The sequence below is a fragment of the Perognathus longimembris genome, chromosome 12 (assembly GCF_023159225.1).
Source record: "Perognathus longimembris pacificus isolate PPM17 chromosome 12, ASM2315922v1, whole genome shotgun sequence".
Classification (NCBI taxonomy): Eukaryota; Metazoa; Chordata; class Mammalia; order Rodentia; family Heteromyidae; genus Perognathus; species Perognathus longimembris.
Genome location: NC_063172.1, coordinates 12,514,558 through 12,533,529, shown reverse-complemented (window position 1 = coordinate 12,533,529; position 18,972 = coordinate 12,514,558). Strand labels below are relative to the sequence as shown.

Here is an 18,972-nt window from a genome sequence, read left to right as displayed (position 1 = left end):
GGCAATAAAGAAAGGGGGATGAAGGTCCTAGAGGGCATCGACCAATTTGACCTCTTTTACCTACAGAATTCCTTATTACCTGCTGAGGAAGGGCGGGCCATAACCAAGATGGAGGCGATAGCTTCACCATGGCAACGGCCAGTGCATTCTGGGACCGTTCGCACGTACTCGATTCCGGCCCCTTTGTTTGACGTCACTTCCGGCCGCGGGATGGCGGCGCGCACAAGTCTCTCTCCGGGAAGGGACGAAGCCCTGGTAAAGCTTCCCTGACGGAATCGGAGTGCGGGACCATGGAGAGCGAAGGTGGGAGGCCCGCGGCTGTCGTTGCCGTTGTGACTGAACGTCGGTTTGCCCAGCGGTACCGGGAGTATCTCGAGCAGTGCGAACTCTTGGATAGGTGGCACCGCGTGGGAACGATGCCCGGCGGCACAGTGGCTATACCGGTGCTGGGGGACACCCTCCCCGAGCGGCACCTGCAGGAGCTGAGGACTCGCGTGGCCCCCGGGAGCACTTGTGTGCTCACGCAGCTCCTGCATCCTGCCCCTTCCAAGAAGGCCTGGGGGTGTTCGCCTGCCCAGAGACTGTGTCGTGAGTTGAGGTGCTGGGCTGAAGGCCGGGGAATGACGTGGTCGGCCGAGTTAGAGGCCGATTTGCCCCGATCTTGGCAAAGGCATGGTGACCTCTTGTTGCTGAATGGAGACTGTTTCCGAGCCAAGCCCTGGGAAGGTCTGGAACCGGAACTCTGGGAGATTGTTGCCTCCGTCCTTGGTGCCCAGCGTTTGGCCAAACGAGCACGGGTATTACCTGATGGCATGCGAACACCAGCAGTGACTTTGTTGCTAGGCGACCACGGCTGGGTAGAGCACGTGGATAATGGTATCCGTTATAAGTTTGATGTGACCAAATGCATGTTCTCTTGCGGAAACATCACTGAGAAGCTGCGGGTGGCATCGCTGTCCTGTGCGGGGGAAGTGGTGGTGGATCTCTATGCTGGGATCGGTTATTTTACATTGCCCTTCCTAGTTCACGCTGGTGCTGCTTTCGTCCATGCCTGTGAGTGGAACCCCCATGCTGTAGCTGCACTGAGAAATAACCTGGAGATCAATGGAGTAGCAGATCGGTGTCAAATACACTTTGGGGATAACAGGAAACTAAAATTTTCAAACATTGCAGACAGGGTGAACCTGGGGCTGATCCCCAGTTCTGAAGAAGGCTGGCAGGTTGCCTGCCAAATGCTCCGACAGGATACTGGGGGCGTTTTGCATATTCACCAAAACGTGGAATCTTTCCCAGGGAAGAATCTTCAGCCACAGAGAAACAACCAAATGGAGAAAGAACACAGGCCATATCCTCAGCAGATTATTAGCAACGAATGGGAAAACGGAGATACCAGGAATTCTGCGAGAAAAATGACATCACTAGCCAAGCTAGAGTGGTGGAGGTGGGCAGAATTTGTAGAAACTCGAATTACCAGTCTTCTTCAGCAGGTGCATGGTAAACTGTGGAAGACACAAATACTGCACATCCGACCGGTGAAATCCTATGCTCCCCATGTGGATCATATAGTGCTGGATCTGGAATGCCGCCCCTGTCCTGTAGTTGGCTAGAGGAAGTGCATCCCCATGACTCGAGGGGATCCATGTGAGTGGCCCTTCGTGCTTCTGTTCAGGATGGGTTCTCACCCCTTTTATTTCTTGGTGGTGGTGGTGGTGGTGGTGGTGGTGTGTGTGGGGGGGGTCTGTTAGCAGGCTCTAGATCACATCATTTGTCAGTGGAAACTGGGAACACCAAGAAATATTTGAGAAAACTAGTGTGGCTCATTAAATTAAAGCTCATCTGTGCAATCATGAATTGTGAATTCATTACCCGCATATGGTTTTACTGTTGATCTGGTCTTGGATGTCCTTATTTTCAGGTAAGAGTATTTTTTTTTTGAAACCTCATGTGTCACATGTAGTTGCTATATAATAGTTGTACACAGGCACTGGTTGATTTATAGACAGTATTGTTTCTAAAATTACCCTAGGTACAATATGGAAACAGGAAAAGAGCTAAAATAGAAACAGGGAGACCATTGAGGAAGTTTCTGCAGTTGTCTAGACTAGGGTATGGCAGTGTGAAGTTGGTAGATATGAAAAATGAAATCACCCAAGCAATAGAAATCCAAATTTAGGCACTAACATTATGCTGCTTTATTATTATTCACTAAGTTAAAGAAGGAGGGCGATGATTATTGTAATAAACTCTATTCTTCTACTTTAGCATTCCTGAATGATTGTGTCTTGGTGGGGGAGGTCTCACATATAACATTTACCATGGACTTGTGTGACAGCTGTGGTTGCCATTTTTAAAGTATGAAGTAAAGTATAAAATATTAGATTTTTATAAACCTCAAACTTTATCTTCCTTGACTTAACAATATCAGGGACCATAAAAAATGATATAGCAGGTCTGAGAGTAGCTAGTGATGAGTAGTGGAGGTAGAAATTGGATCAAAAGCTTGAATGCTCAGAAAGTGAGTCATGCTTGGACAGTTTGGAACTGAGGAGGCAGTGATGTATGTGTTGAAGATGATGTATGGGTTGTTGTAAGGATTAAATAGCACAATGTGTAAACTCCCTAGGAAATGTTAGTTCCCATGTGATCCCACTGTAGAAAGCCGCCTGCCTTTTTTTTATTCATTCATATGTCTCTGGGAGGCCTTCCTGTGTTTTCCCTAATCATTTCCTTTGCCACATGCTTTCTTTTCACTTGTGTGCTTACAAATTGCTGTATTCAAACTAAAATGATAAGGAGGGCAACCTGAGGACTTGAGCCAAAATGGGGGAAATGAATAGACAGCAACATTTGAAGATTAAGGAATTGCCTTTTTGACATAAAGACAAGGAGTTGGTGTAAGATACAGCTGGTGAAATTGACTTGACCAAGACGTGCTGGACAAAGGCAGTGGCATGTTTTTCATAATTACCTACAAGATTACTCCATTTGATCACACATAATTTCACAGATATCAGAAACACTGTCAAAATATGTGTCTATAGGTTACTGTTATACTATATGCCCAGTATCTGCTGACACAATATCAAATAAAGTGGATTAACTTCCAAAATAGCAAAAGGGTCTCCACAAAAGCAACAAGAACACTGTCAAGGTAAGAGCTGGGTGTGGTAACATATGGTATAGGTAGGAAAAATGAGGTGCTAAGTAGGCAGTCCCTGGAGAAAAATGCAAGCCCTATCTAGAAAACAACTATCTGAAAAAGGAAGATTAGGGGAGAGGGTGTATGGCTCAAGTGACAGAATACCTACTTAACAAGCACAAGATTGAGTTCAAATCCTGGTATTATCTTAGTACTCAGATCAGGTTTGATCACCAGCCTACATTAACATTTTTATTTATATCCTAATATTCATTAAGTTCTACTTAATGATTACCTCTAAAACAATCCTATGTGATATCTTTACAGTATTCCTGGGATTGGAGTATAACCTTGCTTATCAATCCCTACTCCTCTCACCTGCACCAGCATTTTGCACTTGAGGGAAATACATACCCCCTTGTTCAATGTGTGTGTATGTAAGTCCAAGTGCTTGTTCCCTGTTTCTTTCCCACTAAGGAAGCTTAAATGCAAAGATGTGATTTATAAGGAGTCCTCTTAGCAAATTTCTGTATTAATAGAGCCAAAAATCGGATTTTGTTGCTTGAACATATTGACTTGATGAGTATACACAGGTTTCAATCTAGGTTTTATACATCTGCCATCTAAAAACTTTGCAAGCTACTAAAAAGCCTTTTGAATTGTTAAAGATAAATGAAGAGATGATTGTGTGTGTGTGTGGTACTGGGGCTTGAATTCAGGACCTTACCACTTGAGCCACACACTCCCAGCCCCTTTTGCTTTAGATTACTTTTCAGATAGGGTCTCATGATTTTTCCAGGGGCTGGCTCAGACCTCATTCATCCTACCTATGCCTTCCAAGTAGCTGTTTTGTTTCCCAGGGCCTGTTTTGAGAGAAAGTTTCACTTTTTTGTCCTGGCTACTCTCAAACCACAATCTTCATATCTTCATCTCCCATGTATCAGAGATTGCAGGCTCAGATTGTTATTTTTGAACACAAGCATTCTGTGTACAAAGTTCGTGCATTGGTGTGAATACACATACACACGCACACAGAGTTCTTAATAGATGAGGTAAGCATATACCATAATTGTGTAGCATTTGAGTCAATGTAGAAACAAGCAAAGATTAGATTCAGTATATTGAAGCTATTTCCTTGAAAGCTTATCTTTTAAGAATCCCTAAGCATTTTGTTACTTCATCAATATAAGCTTAAAGGTATTATTTTAAAATACTTGCCATATAGTTCAATTACACCTGACACCTGTCATCCTAGCTGGTTAGGAGGCTGACAGGACTGGGTTTGCAAGACTTCATCTCAACAAAAAGAAGCTGGTGTGGTGACATCTACCTGACATTCTAGCTATGACAGAAGGCCTAAAATAGGTACCTCTTAGCCCTGGCCAGGAAGGGAGACCTCATCTCAAAAATAACCATTGTAAGCTGGGCACCAGTGGCTCATGTCTGTAATCCTAACTACTCAGCAGGATGAGAAATGACAATCGTGGTTTGAAGCCAGCCCAGGCAGGAAAGGCCAAGAGACTTATCTCCAATTAACCACCAGAAAACCAGAAGTGTGGCTCAAAGTGGTAGAGTGTTAGCCTTGAGCACAAAAGCTCAGGGCAGTCAGTGCCCAGGCCCTGAGTTCTTGACCAACGACGACAAGAAAACTAGTGTAAACAAAAGAAAAGAAAAATTCAAAAAAGGGTTGCAGTCATGGCTCAGCAATAAGAGTGTCTATCTAGCAAGCATAAGGCCCACAATTCAAATCCTAATACCACCAAAACCAGTAAGTATAGAGACTTGCTTGAAGTTCTATGTAAGATAAGATGATTATATCACTACCTGAAAGGTCTTGGCCCTGAAAGAATCCAGTCTGAGTTAGGAACCCTTTTAAATGGAGGCCTTCATAAATTTCGTCACCTTGCTCAGCAGCCATACTAGTGTTCTCAGTATCTTTTGCTAATTATTATGTATTATAGTGAGCCCACAGACACAATAATATCTGTTCATCCAACTAACATTAGAAACAATAAAACATTGATAAAGACTGAAGCATTTTTTCATTTTAAAAAGCTTTTTATTTAACATTTACAACTAACTTAAAAAATTTAAAAAGAGGAAAGCCCATGAACTACATTATTTTCCATTTTGCACAATCATAATAGTATTCACCTCCTGTGTCCTCTTGTCACATTCTTGTTTGAAATTAGTCCTTGTGAACCCTTTTATCCATAATGGCTTCATTCTTTCAGCTTGAAATTGCACTCAGGGCAGAATAAGAGATGAGTTGAATAGCGTGTTTACATCTAAAATTACCCAATTAGTGGCAAATTTGCATAAGTCTTCATAATTCTACCCTTTACCAAGTGTGTTTTCCTTTGGGAATTTTGTCATAGATACAAGTTATTACCCAGAGATTCGCTTCTGGTGAACCACAATGAGGGCATTGCAATAAACCAAAGTACAGTAGGAAATTGAAAGCTACTGTGCAGACTAGATATGATTCAGTTGTAGAACTGGCTGCAAGTAAAAGAAGAAAAAATCAAACATGCCAAATTTTAAACTTACAACTTTGGATTCAAATCTTAGTTTTTAACTCAGCAGTTTTGGTCTTATTAGAAGCCAACTCGTTACTACCTTTGTGATCTTGCGATTTATCTAAACTCTAGTTTCCTTTGTAAAACAGGTATAATAATACCTACCAGAATAGGTCAGTGCAAACACTCCATTAAAAGGTAAAACCCGGGACACAGCACCTAGCATATAGTAAGTCCTAGATGGATGGGGTGAGGGAAATGAAGTTTTGGCGTGTGTGTGTAAACAAACGGCTGAAGAGAGGGCACTGAGTGAGGGCCTCAGTTTTTACACGACTTACAATGTAGAAATTACACAACTCGACCAAAAGGGTCTGTAAGAGTTTGATAATTTTGCTGGGGCTCCCCCTTCCTCTCCACGGAGGGGAGTACCGGTAAAGGAAACTGACAGAAACCAGCTGCAGGAGTCACTTCCGAGTAGGAGCCCTAGAGAGTCACGCCTTTAGCTTCCTATTGAAGAAAAGTAAAATAGTAACCAGAAGACGGAGAGGCAAGAAGAATGGACTCACCGGCCCTGAGGAGGAGGTGAAGGCGGGCGGCTGGAGTTCGTGCCTGCTGACAGCCTCCCGGTGGACGTGCCGGTCTCGGCTCCGCCTGCTGGGCTCGAGGGGGGCGGGGGGGGGGGTGGGGCGGGCCGGGAGACGTTCACAGAGAAGGAAGGGACGTCTACCTGGGCAGCGCCTACCACACGTAGCCCGGCGCCACGTCGGGCCGCCGCCCCACGCTGGCTGGCAGTGACGCCACCCCGGCCCGGCACCTGGACTGGCAGGGTCGCCTGCCACGGGCCGGGCCGGGCCGAGCGGCCTCCGGGCGAGGCGGGTGTGCAAGGGGCGCGGCCTCCATAGCCCTTCTCCTCCCGGGCGGCGAGAAGCCCTTCGGGACACTCGCTGGGCCTCGAATCCAACAGCTAACAATTTCCACCCGCGTTGCCTCCGCGTCCCGAGCCCGGTCGGCCGCCAAGGCCCGGGCTCGGCTTGCCAGGCCCCGCGCGCGCCGCTGGGTGGCGCCAAGACGGCGCGGGCCTGGGTGGCGGGCGGAAACTATGGTAACGCGCCGAGACTTTGTGCGCCCGGCGTGATGACGGTGTGGGGAGCGCCGGATTGTGACGCAGGCAGCGGCGCGGGCTTCACGTTCTCGCGCGGCCGCGGGCGCAGCCTCCGGGCCTCGCCATCGCAGCCAGGGCCCGAGGCAGGCGGGGTCAAGATGGTGGCTCCGCGGGCGGGGGAGGCGGTGGAGGGAGGAGGAGCCAGACCATAGCCAGCCGGAAACACCGACGCCCGGAGACCTCCCGGAGAGCCGCCGCCGCCGCCGCCCCAGCCTCCGCCTCCGCCGCCTGCTCCAGCTCGGGAGACGCGGGCGGGCGGCGGGGCGGGCCGCCAGAGACGAGAAGAGGGCGGCGGGGCGGAGCCGCCGCCGGAGCCCCCGCCCCGCCCGGCCGCCGGCCCGGGCCCTGCCCCGCGCGGCCCTGCCCGGCCCGCCCCAGCCCCGGTGTGGCAGCGGCTCACGGCGGCGGTGGGGCCCCCGCAGCAGCAGGTGCGGATGGCCCGTCAGCAGATGTGGACGGCGCTCGAGGTGGCGCTCCGGGTGCCCTGCCTTTACATCATCGACGCCATCTTCAACTCCTACTACGATTCCAGCCAGAGCCGGTTCTGTATCGTGCTCCAGGTCCTCCTCCGGCTCCTCGGTAAGGCGCTGGGGGAGCCTCCGGGCCGCGACGGCGTCGGTCCACCCCGCCTTCCTCCGGGGAGGGGCTGGGAGCCGCAGTTGGATTCCCCCGAAGGACGTTTTGTTCGGGGTGGGGTGGAGTGGGTGGGTGGGGAGGTGCTCGTGCCGTCTCGGGGTTGACAGCGGTTCTCCAGTAGGCAGCCTCTCCCTCATCTCCCCCCCACCCCCCACCCCAATCCGGGTTCGGTGTGGCGGATGGACCGGGACGAGGAAAAAGCGTGCCTCGGTCCGTGAGGCACGCGGCGCTGGCCCTCTTGATGCTCTTGGGGATGACTGCTGGCTCACGGCCTTGCCCTATGCGACAAGCCCTGGCACCATAGCAGCCCTGGTTGTCCCGCGCTTGCCGTGTGTGACCTTGGATTTGTGCCAAGGCTTGAGCCTCAGTTTTCCCCTCTACAAATTGCAGGGTGCTGGCATGTTGTCATTTCGACTGCAGTTGCGAACCCCACAGCACCGCGGGTTGTTTGTGGTGAATGAACATCCCAGCAAAGGAGACAGGATTTTGAATGTCAGACCTTGCAACCATTACCCTTAAGCCCTCGTGAGGAAGGTTATCCTGGTCCTAAAATTGAGTGAAAGGGAGGCTACTGAAAACGATTGTGCAAATTTGTCTAGACACCTTGAGACGTTCGCCAAAAAAAAAAAAAAGACGACTGTAAAGCCTAGTTTGATGTTATATGGATGAAATGTCCAAAGCTTTTTATATTTCACTCACTATTTCTGTCTCTCTCCATTGCCCAAGTGAGAAGCAATTGTGTCATTTTTTTTTTCTCTCCAGTAATTGCAACTTGGCAAATTTGTTTGATGGTAATTCTTGTGATGAGTCTTTGGTGGGCTCCTGCTTTTGAATTGTGGCTGTGAGCGAGTTGGTAGTAAGAGTCTCCCTTCTAAGCCTTTCTGAATTATAAGCCATCTGTTGCTTTATTCCAAAAAAAAAGAGGAGTGGCAATGAACACTGGAATTTATTCTTAGCAGAAAATAACAGAATTTTGCATTTGTGTTACTTTAGTTTGGCATAACATTTTCAGTGGCATTGTCTTTATTTAACCTTAGACATCCCACAGATAGATGGTGATATTCTCGTTTTACAAATGATGAAACTGAGTGTTGGACAGGTTGTTTTGCTCTTGGTACACGGCTAGTAAATGGTTGCCAGAGCCTGGGCTTCAAAATGTTTTACTTTCTGCTCAGTATGTTGAAATACAGATACAGATGGAACAGGAAAATGTGGACTTTTTTTTTTAAAGGACAGGAATTCTTAGTAATCCATGGATACTTTGAGCCATTCTTCCTTTCTTCTGTATCTGTAGCAGAAATGGGTGGTATTTGAGAGGAATATGCATATTCATTCCAGTGTAACACTGCTTATGAATGCCCTCATGGCATAACTGCAGGTTCTGAAAACCCCTGGAGACTGTGATTTAGTGCAGTACTCTGCTCCGAGGCCGGTCAGGTAGCTTAAAGGAAACAGTATTTTTCTTAGTGCAATCATCTCAAGGTTAAAAACATTTAACAGAGTAAAGTTTACTCATACTCACCGTACTTTGTGTTGAAATAAGTCAGAGTTTTGTGTCTTGATAGCTTGAAAAACTTCAGCCACTAACTGCCTCATGGTTGTTTTTTTTGTTGTTTTTTATTTTTTATTTTTTACTTTTGTAAAGATGGACAATGATGGTATCTCTTTCATGGGACTTAGGACAATTAGGCTATTTATATCACTTTTCAAAAAAATACTACAGTCCTTCAATTAAAACCATACTTCGTTACACAGTTTTTTGAAATCATCAAAATACTGGTTTAGAAATGTTTATTTAAGTACAGTCTCAGGATCAGATTTTATGAGAAGAAAGTATTTTCCAAATCTGTCAACTGATTTTGGCTATAGTGTGTCAATATAACTGGACACTATTTGTTTTTGTAAGAATAAGAATTGGTGGGGGAGCTAAGAAAAAACACCCCCAAACCAAGTGGCAGGTGGGTGTGTCAGGTACCAGTAATAGATACTGGAATTGACTCCCTGCTTTGTGTCTTAAACTTGTAGACTTCTCAGTGTTGCTCTGTGTGAATCTCAGTACTTCTCACCCCTTTTCAAGCATTACTGGTTTTATATGGTATGTTTGAAGTATTTACTTCCTCTGCCTTGACATGGTTCAGCTGTGCTTTTCATTTTGTGGCAGATTCAACTTGAGAGTTCCACAGGTCAGAAAACAAAGTTTATCATATTGGAGATCCAAATAAAGGTGACAATATATGGAATGTTTAAGAACATCAAGGCATTTTCTTTAAGAAGTGTTAAGTGCTACATGAAACTCAGTGCAGAGCACCATCATGCTGAAGTAGCAAGTTTAAGTCCAAGGCAGAAAATACAAGCATGGGAGTTTGTTTTAATAGTATTACTCATGGTTGGTAATTGGTTGAGGTGGCAAAGTACTTTTTAAACATAAAAGAAAACTAAGAAATTATAAGGGAAAATCTGATAAATTCGAGTATATGTAGGTGAAAACTTATTTATCTAAAACTTTTAAGCAATTCTTAAAAATGACAAACTGAGGGGAAAATAGCTGCTTCATGTATGATTATAGTCCCAGTAAGTGTTCTCTGTCAATAATCTACACACACACACACACAAACACACACACACACACACGAAATGGGTACTATCCATTCACAGCAAACAAAATGCTGATGGTCAATAAGCAAATGTACTTAGTCTCATCCAAAATAAGGAAATACAGTCAAAACGAATGGTTACTAGATGGTCTGCAGTTTAAAATATGACCCAAAGAGTGTTTTAACAATGGTATTTAGCTATTTAGACAAAATTATACGATTTAACTTATAGCTATACAGCCTAACCCATATAATATAGGTTATCCAACCTATGGCTATGGGTTAAAATAGCTATAACTAATTTTGATAGGATATAAGTTCTGTATAAAACTATTAGGCACCATCAACTGGCATCTACTGTATACTTTTTGACTAACAATTCTACTTGTAGGGGATTTGGCCTAGAAATTACAGTTGCACAGGACCATGAGCAACAATATATTCACAGCATTACTGGAAATAACAAAACAGTGACCTTCATACTTAATATAAATGTATAATAGAAATCTGTCCTAGTTACAAGAAAAGGGTGAGAATTCTTTTTGGTGCTGAATAATAGCTATTTTTGTGGCTGTAGAAAGATCTGAACAGACCTTTGAAGTGAGAAGTCAAAAGTTGAGCAGAATTTATCAGTGTCAAAGGGATGGACTGAGATTTCACAGCAGTAGCATTATTGATATTATGAACAGGATAATTCTGTGTTGGAGGAATGCTGGATTTTTAGCATCTTCATCCCACTGGGTAGATGCCAGCAGTGCACAGTACATGCACAATTCAAGTGTGATCATGCATCTACTCATATGGAAAAAAGTTACACTGGTTACTTCAATATGAACAGTCAGTTCTAATGGAACTAACAAATGTGAAATGCTGAATTTTGAATATGAAATATCTCTTTTCAATCTTGAGTGAAATTTTTAGAAATATTTGAAGGTGAATGTATAAAATAAAGATTGATAAGTTGATATTAAATTTTAAAAACCTCTTTCCAGCTGCCAGTGGCTCATATCTGTAATCCTAACTACTCAGGAGGCTGAGATGCGAGGATCACAGTTTGAAGCCAGCCAGGGCAGGAAATTTGTGAGACTGTTATTTCCAATTAACCACCAAAAAGCTGGAAGTGGAACTTTGAGCGGAAAAAGCTCAGGGATAGCACCCAGGCCCCAAGTTTAGCTCCAGGACACACACATACAAATTTAAAACCTCTTAAGCAATAAAATGTGCATTGATTTATATATGAGTGCTTGCTTGATTATTTCCCAGGAAGTACAGGAAACTTTTAAGTGGTTCTACCTCTTTAATGCCAGCAAGACAGTGTAATGATATAGTTTTTCCTACCCTTGCAGCCTAAAATGCTTTATCTCTTCTCACCAAAATGAGTGTGTGGCTCTTTCCCTACCAGCAGCCAGTCTGGAGTAGATTCTTCAGAGGTTGTCCCTTAATTCAGTTCCATGTTATGACACTGTCTACCCAGAGGGGCCATCGTATTCCTTAGCCCATAAAGCTGCCTCTCAGTTCAGACACCAGTCATGACGCAGGCTGTGGCCTGTATTTCTAACTTAAGGGATGGCTTTGCTTTCTTCTTGACAGACCACTTAATATGCTCGAGTGTAACACAGAACTCAGTGAGACACTACCTGTATTTGCTCTTTTATTATAGCTTCTTTTACAAAGCACATAAATGAACACATGGCAAAGACAGCTAGGCAGGGAAGGGTAGGGTGAGGAGGGGAAGGAATGTTTGGTGTCTACAGTATCCTCTTCACCTCCAGGAACCTCCACCAGTCCTAAACTCAGAACCCAGACATGATTAAGTCATTGGCCCCTGATTTAGGCACTCAGATCACCCTCCTCCTTCCCAGAGTTGAGAAGTGGTTCCCCTGGCAACCAGCCCCTGCCCTGGGCCCTAGCCCTCAGGCATCTCATTGACATCTCATTGCCATACAAGCAGGGGTATAGCTCAATTTCAAGGATTTTAGGAACTGTTCAGTTAAAAATCTGGATGAGGACCAAATATATACATTTCACAATATTACAGATGGCAAAGACAAAAACTAGAAACAAAATGGTTAACGTGTCCTTTAATACCTCTTTAGGGTCTGGCTTTTTTTTTTTAATCTATGGTCACCCAGGGTTAATAAAAATAACTTTGTATAATCTTGTGAAAGTGTATACTGAAAATGAGAGTGTGACAGCCCCCTTCCCCCCTTGGGGGTGGATATGTAGCCCAGGATGCAGTCCCCATCCATTCTAGTGCTCGAGTCACAGCTGGGGCAGCACTCGGGTTAGAAAACCTCCTTTTATCGAGTATGCCAACAGATTTCACTGCATCTCAAGGCATTTTCTTTACTTAGTATTAAACTTCTTCTGTTAGAGTCTCCCCGGGGAGTAAGATAGCAATAACATTTATTGCTGTACTTCATCTTTATGAGTTAAAAACGCTTTTCTGCTGCCTTCTTTTAGGTTGTTTTAAAGGTAACAAGGGATCTGGAGAGTTCTAAGTGCGGTGTCTTTTTGCTTTCTAATTTTCAGGAAAGGTTAAGACTACAAATGGACTTGACATGTAAGAGTGGACAAGTGTACACCTCTGTAATCTCAGCACTTGGGAGGCTGAGGTTAGGAGGATCCTAGGTTATATATGATTGGAGGCCAGTTTAGGTTACATAGTGAGTTTTTTTTTGTTTTTTTTTTTTTTTTGCCAGTCCTGGGACTTGGACTCAGGGCCTGAGCACTGTCCCTGAGCTTCTCTTGCTCAAGGCTAGCATTCTACCACTTAAGTCACAGCACCATTTCCGCCTTTTTCTGTTTTATGTGGTGCTAAGGAAAGGAACCCAGGGCTTCATGCATGGTAGGCAAGCACTCTACCGCTAAGCCACATTCCCAGTCAGTGAGATTTTTTTTAAGTAAACACTTTGTTGTTTAACGTAGAATACTTCTCTTTCATTCTCTTTGTAATCTACTTTAAAAAGGTCCTGCATTTATTAATTGGGTAGAACTTCAGAGCTCCTGAACTGGTTTTGGCACTTGCTTTTTGAGAACTACCTTGAGACCTTTAGTGGAACTCTACTATATCTGTAGAAACGGACTGAAATCTCTGTGTGGCAGTTTCACATAGCTCTTACCCCAGTGTGCAAGGTGATTTTTTTTCTTAATATAAAAATAAAGCAAGTCACTTATAAGCTTGAATGAAAAGTTGTCCCTGGGCTTAATTTCCTTGGACCTATAGGGAAAATAACACGAAAGTTTCACGTGTAAAGTTGTGAAGAGACAGGGAACTTTGATAATCTTAGTGCTCCCCACAGATCACTAGAGAAAACATTATGTTGGAGACCTACTACTTGGGAAGTTGGTTTTTATTTCCTGTGAAATGAGAGTTGATTCTCTCCATAAGAACATTGCTATTAATGAACAGTAGAAAAATGTCACCTATTTACAAACTTATTTTAGATTAGGAATTAAAACAAGTGTATGCTCTTCTTGAAGTGATTTCTCTTACACATTGGGAATATAATTTTTTTATTATCTTTTGTTGTACAAAGGAGTTGCCATTGCGAATATAATTTTAATCAGGAAAATAGTATTAGGTTTTTACCTGGAGAGCACATCTAGACTTGTAGGTTGTAATCTCAGCACATTATGTTCTCTTTCCCCTTTGATACATTTGTACAAAGAAAAATGGCTATTTTATCCAACAGTAGTTTTAATGGTTAAGTCATCTTTATATTTTTATGTAAAAATAAACTTCAGGGGAAAAATGCAGAATACAAAGACTGGTTCTAAAATTGTCGCAGTTGTCATGAATGGCTACTGGTGGAGATTAGCTTACCATCTTATGAGTACACGTTGATAAAAAAAAGACTTACAGTAGCTACTTGCTTCTCTCCCTTTTAAAAGTAGCTAATGTTACTTTGACTTGGTTTTAATTAATCTAGGTAAAACAGTTAAATTATGTGTCACTGGCTCGCTTGCTGGGAGGCTGAGCTTGAGGGGATATGATTTGGGGCATACACATAAGACTCCTTGACCAATAGCTGGGTGTGGTGGCACCTGCCTGCCATCCCAGCTTTGACAGGAAGCCTAAAATAGATTGCCATCCACATGTGTACCTGGGCAGGAAATGAGACCCTATCTCAAAACTAACCAGCACAAGAAAGATATGACGTCATGACTCAGTAGTAGAGCACCTGTGTCAATAAGCACGAAGTCCTGAGGTCAGACCTCAGTACTACCCCTGCAAAATCAATGAAGCTTTGTGTCAGGAATAATACCCCTTCCCCCCCTCCTAGCTCCACCAAGAAAGTAAGATTGTGTATAGTGGATTACATAGAGTAGACTGAATTGTATTTCCTTGCTACTTTGCAAACTCCTTATCTTCAAGAAAATCCGTTTTCTGTTGGAAGAGCCCCAGTTTTCTTTGGGAGACAACTATGTGGTTTTCAGCCTTTTTTTTTTTTTTTTTTTTTTTTTGCCAGTCCTGGGGCTTGAACTCAGGGCCTGAGCACTGCTCCTGGCTTCTTTTTGCTCAAGTTAGCACTCTACCACTTGAGCCACAGCGCCACTTCTGTGGTGCTGAGGAATCAAACCCAGGGCTTCATGTATGCTAGGCAAGCACTCTACCACCAGGCCATATTCCCAGCCCCCCCCACCCCCATTTTTAAAAAATTTGACAAATAGCCTGATATGTTGGCCAGTCTGTTGGCAAAGTCATCCCTTTTTACATGCAACCAGCTATGAAATGCTCCCACTGCAGCTTGTAGTACCTTTCTTGAGGCATGCTGGTGACAGGGTGACTAGCCAGATGTTTTAGCTTGTGGCGTTTTCTGTATTCTAGGCATGGTTTCTCCGCTTCTCCTTATCCTTTCATAGGTTTCATTTTTCCATGTCTTTTTTTTTTTTTTTTTTTTGGCCAGTCCTGGGGCCTGGGGCCAGTCAGGGCCTGAGCACTGTCCCTGGCTTCTTTTTGCTCAAGGCTAGCACTCTGCCGCTTGAGCCACAGCGCCACTTCTGGCCGTTTTCTGTATATGTGGTGCTGGGGAATCGAACCCAGGGCCTCATATATATGAGGCAAGCACTCTTGCCACTAGGCCATATTCCGTCTGTCTTTATTTTGTGATTGCCTTTAAAAACAATCCAGATGTGTTGGAAACAAATTATCCCAATGAATACTAATTGAGTTACTTTGTGGGATCCTCTACAAGGTAAAATCTTTGCTGGCTATCAGGGAAACGTTGTATACATAAAAGAGTAGATGATGCCTAGCAAAGAACTACAAACAAACTGAGTTCTGTGGGTGTGCTGAACGAACAGTTACTAACAACAAAGGCAGGTCTTCTCTAAATGGGTAGGATTTGAGCAGTTGAACTGGGGCAGGTTGGGGGCTTCACTGTAAGTAAAGAAAGAAATAGAAGCACACGTGATTATGTTATAGAAAGGCATGTGTTTGGGGGACACAGGTCTGGCACACTGGTGTGTGTCTAAGTAAAAATGTCACTCTAAAGCAAATTAGGTCCTTTAGGTCCTTTAATTCCAGAACATAATAATTTTAGAACCATGAAGAATAAACTTTAAGTAGAAGAATAAAGAAAGACATTTTGGTTTACCATATGGATTCGGATGGGCTTTTAAATGTAGACAATTAGTTGCTGTCATTGAGCAAAAGGAATTTAAAATGTTGGCATTTGACCACTAACTAGAAAAATTTGAAGATAGGGACCAAAGCATCTTTAAGTGAATCATAATAATAATGCAATTTTCAACTGGAACTGTAAATCTTAAGAACAAGCTGGTTCCAATTCAAGGCAAGCTAGGCTTTAAATGTTGAGTTTTGTAGTTAAATGTAAGTGTGGAACTAGGTGGATATTTTGATATCATCCCCAAAGTTGAACCATTGCCTTGACAATGCCTTGACAGTCTCACTCCCAAACTATGTGGGAGACACAGATTTGTCACCATGCTTTTAACATTGATAGGTTTTCTGAATGTTAGTTTTGTAATTGAAGAATGAAATGATTGACTCTTTGAAGAAATGGATTGGGTAATGTGAAAGAAAAGGGAATATAGAGGACATTTCTGAAATTTGAAGGAATGTCGAGAAAAAAGCTGGACCTCCCAAACAAGTTGGGCTCTTAGGTTTTATTTACAGAGCAAAAAAAGTGGAAGCTGGCCTGCATTCACAGTTGGAGGAGTAGGTGGAAGTGTGGAACTTAAACCTGATTTCCTAAAGAACACACTGGAACACGTTTTCTATTTGATCATTATTTTTTCAGTGGAATTTATGTTCTTGTAATGTTTGGAGTTTTAAGGCTTATTAAAAGGTGTGCATGTCAATGACAAATACTGTCCTGCAGATAATTTAGTAGTATTGTGCCTGGACATACAGTATTACATAATTACTTTGGAAATTAGAAAATGAGTGTGTTTAGTCTAGCCTCAAACTCTTGACTTGAGAAAACTTTGATTCTTAAGCATAAATTGTCTCGAGGTTTGATGTCCATAACTTTGAAAATATTTCTAATTAAAGGAAGCAAAGCATTAACTGTTAATGCTTCAAAATATTTCACTCAGTAACCTTTTCTTTTTACCTTCTCTCCCCCTTCCCCCCCTTTTAGGGATATTTGTATCCAGTATTGTTCTGATCTTGTCACAGCGATCACTTTTCAAGTTTTACATGTACAGCTCAGCCTTTCTGTTAGCTGCAACTTCAGTGTTGGTGAATTATTATGCTGCTTTGCACACTGACTTCTATGGTGCCTACAACACATCAGCTTTTGGGATCGAGCTGCTTCCTCGGAAAGGGCCCTCACTGTGGATGGCACTCATCGTTCTACAGCTCACGTTTGGAATTGGATACATCACATTACTCCAGATTCAGTCCATCTATTCACAGTTAATTATTTTGGATCTGTTGGTTCCCGTAATAGGTTTAATCACAGAGCTACCATTACACATCAGAGAGACTTTAGTTTTTACCTCATCCTTGATCCTCATATTAAATACAGTGCTTGTCTTGGCAGTGAAACTTAAGTGGTTTTATTATTCCACACGATATGTTTATCTTTTAGTGAGGCACATGTATCGAATTTATGGATTACAGTTATTGATGGAAGACACATGGAAGAGGATTCGTTTCCCAGATATACTTCGAGTCTTCTGGCTAACAAGAATTACAGCCCAGGCTACAGTGTTAATATACATTTTAAGGATGGCAAATGAAACCGAGTCCTATTTTATTTCTTGGGATGATTTCTGGGACCTCATTTGCAATCTTATAATTAGTGGATGTGATTCTACCCTAACTGTGCTGGGCATGAGTGCTGTAATTTCCTCAGTAGCCCATTACTTGGGCCTTGGGATATTGGCCTTTATTGGATCAACTGAAGAAGATGACAGGCGGCTTGGCTTTGTAGCACCTGTTTTATTTTTTATTTTGGCTCTTCAGACTGGTTTAAGTGGGTTAAGGCCAGAAGAGAGACTTATTCGCTTAAGTAGAAACATGTGCCTTTTATTAACTGCAGTCCTGCATTTCATCCATGGAATGACAGACCCTGTATTAATGTCTCTCAGTGCCTCCCATGTGTCATCTTTTCGTAGACATTTTCCCGTGCTATTTGTCTCTGCTTGCCTATTTGTCCTTCCCGTTTTACTCAGTTATGTTCTTTGGCATCACTATGCACTAAATACATGGTTGTTTGCAGTTACAGCCTTTTGTGTGGAACTCTGCTTAAAAGTAATTGTTTCTCTCACTGTTTATACATTATTCATGATTGATGGCTACTATAATGTCCTCTGGGAAAAGCTTGATGATTATGTCTACTACGTTCGTTCAACAGGCAATATTATTGAATTTATATTTGGAGTAGTAATGTTTGGAAATGGGGCTTATACTATGATGTTTGAGTCAGGAAGTAAAATTCGGGCTTGTATGATGTGCCTACATGCTTATTTTAACATCTATTTACAAGCAAAAAATGGATGGAAGACATTCATGAATCGTAGAACTGCCGTTAAGAAAATCAACTCACTTCCTGAAATAAAAGGGAGCCGCTTGCAAGAAATAGGCGACGTATGTGCAATCTGCTACCATGAGTTTACAACATCTGCTCGTATTACACCTTGTAATCATTATTTTCATGCACTTTGCCTTCGGAAATGGCTGTACATTCAAGATACTTGTCCAATGTGCCATCAAAAAGTATACATTGAAGATGATATCAAGGATAATTCAAATGTGTCTAACAACAATGGATTTATTGCACCTAATGAAAATCAAAATCCAGAGGAAGCTATAAGAGAAGATGCTGCTGAATCTGACAGGGAATTGAATGAAGATGACAGTACCGATTGTGATGATGATGATGATGATGAAGGTGATGATGATGATGATGTTCAAAGGGAAAGAAATGGAGGGATTCGGCATACAGGCGCAGCAACTGAAGAACTTGTTAATGATGACACTGATTAAAATAGCATTTACTAATCATTGAGGTATTCGTTTAAAATTCAGTTCATCCAAAATGAAGTAATATGCTTCACTTCAGTGTGTAACCAAGCACAAAAACAGTACCAATGTTGAATCTGTGAATGGTTTTCCGTTTACTGTGATGTGCTACTGTAAATATACCTCTTTAATTACTTCTGGTCTCTTTGGTGACCTATTTAAATTTGTGTACATTATTGTACATAGAATAAAATGTTTTCACGTTTTTATGACAAAATTTGAACAAATAGCTTTTTAATAGATGTAATGATCATAAGGTGCGTCAACTGTGCCAAAGATTCTTCAATGAAATTTTATAATGTATCTAATTCTGGACACTAGTTTTTCTTAAGAATGAGTGGGAATGGGCTGGGAATGTTGAGTGGGAGAATGAATGTGTACTCAAGTAATCACAGGAAAGATAAAGGTATAAAACAATTCCGACT

The 18,972-nt window shown here is 42.9% G+C and overlaps 2 protein-coding genes across 2 annotated transcripts; both read left to right on the top strand.

The window, feature by feature from the left end:
- Nucleotides 1-218: 218 nt before the first annotated feature.
- Trmt12 (tRNA methyltransferase 12 homolog) lies at nt 219-10,621 on the top strand. The gene is made up of 2 exons (XM_048359285.1): nt 219-1,901; nt 10,610-10,621. Exon 1 carries the CDS (start codon nt 291-293, stop codon nt 1,605-1,607), a length of 1,317 nt encoding a protein of 438 aa, XP_048215242.1. The 5' UTR covers nt 219-290; the 3' UTR covers nt 1,608-1,901; nt 10,610-10,621.
- On the top strand, nt 6,806-18,850 carry Rnf139 (ring finger protein 139). The gene is made up of 2 exons (XM_048359284.1): nt 6,806-7,399; nt 16,659-18,850. The coding sequence occupies exons 1-2, from the start codon at nt 7,255-7,257 to the stop codon at nt 18,509-18,511; spliced, it is 1,998 nt and encodes a 665-aa protein (XP_048215241.1). The 5' UTR covers nt 6,806-7,254; the 3' UTR covers nt 18,512-18,850.
- The last annotated feature ends 122 nt before the right edge of the window (nt 18,851-18,972 follow it).

Excerpts from the sequence above, each read along its gene's own strand:
- Rnf139 (XM_048359284.1), top strand. The coding sequence starts at position 7,255 with ATGGCCCGTCAGCAGATGTGGACGGCGCTCGAGGTGGCGCTCCGGGTG. Across the intron at positions 7,400-16,658 it reads GGTCCTCCTCCGGCTCCTCG|GGATATTTGTATCCAGTATT; the intron begins GTAAGGCGCTGG and ends CCCCCCTTTTAG.
- Trmt12 (XM_048359285.1), top strand. The coding sequence starts at position 291 with ATGGAGAGCGAAGGTGGGAGGCCCGCGGCTGTCGTTGCCGTTGTGACT.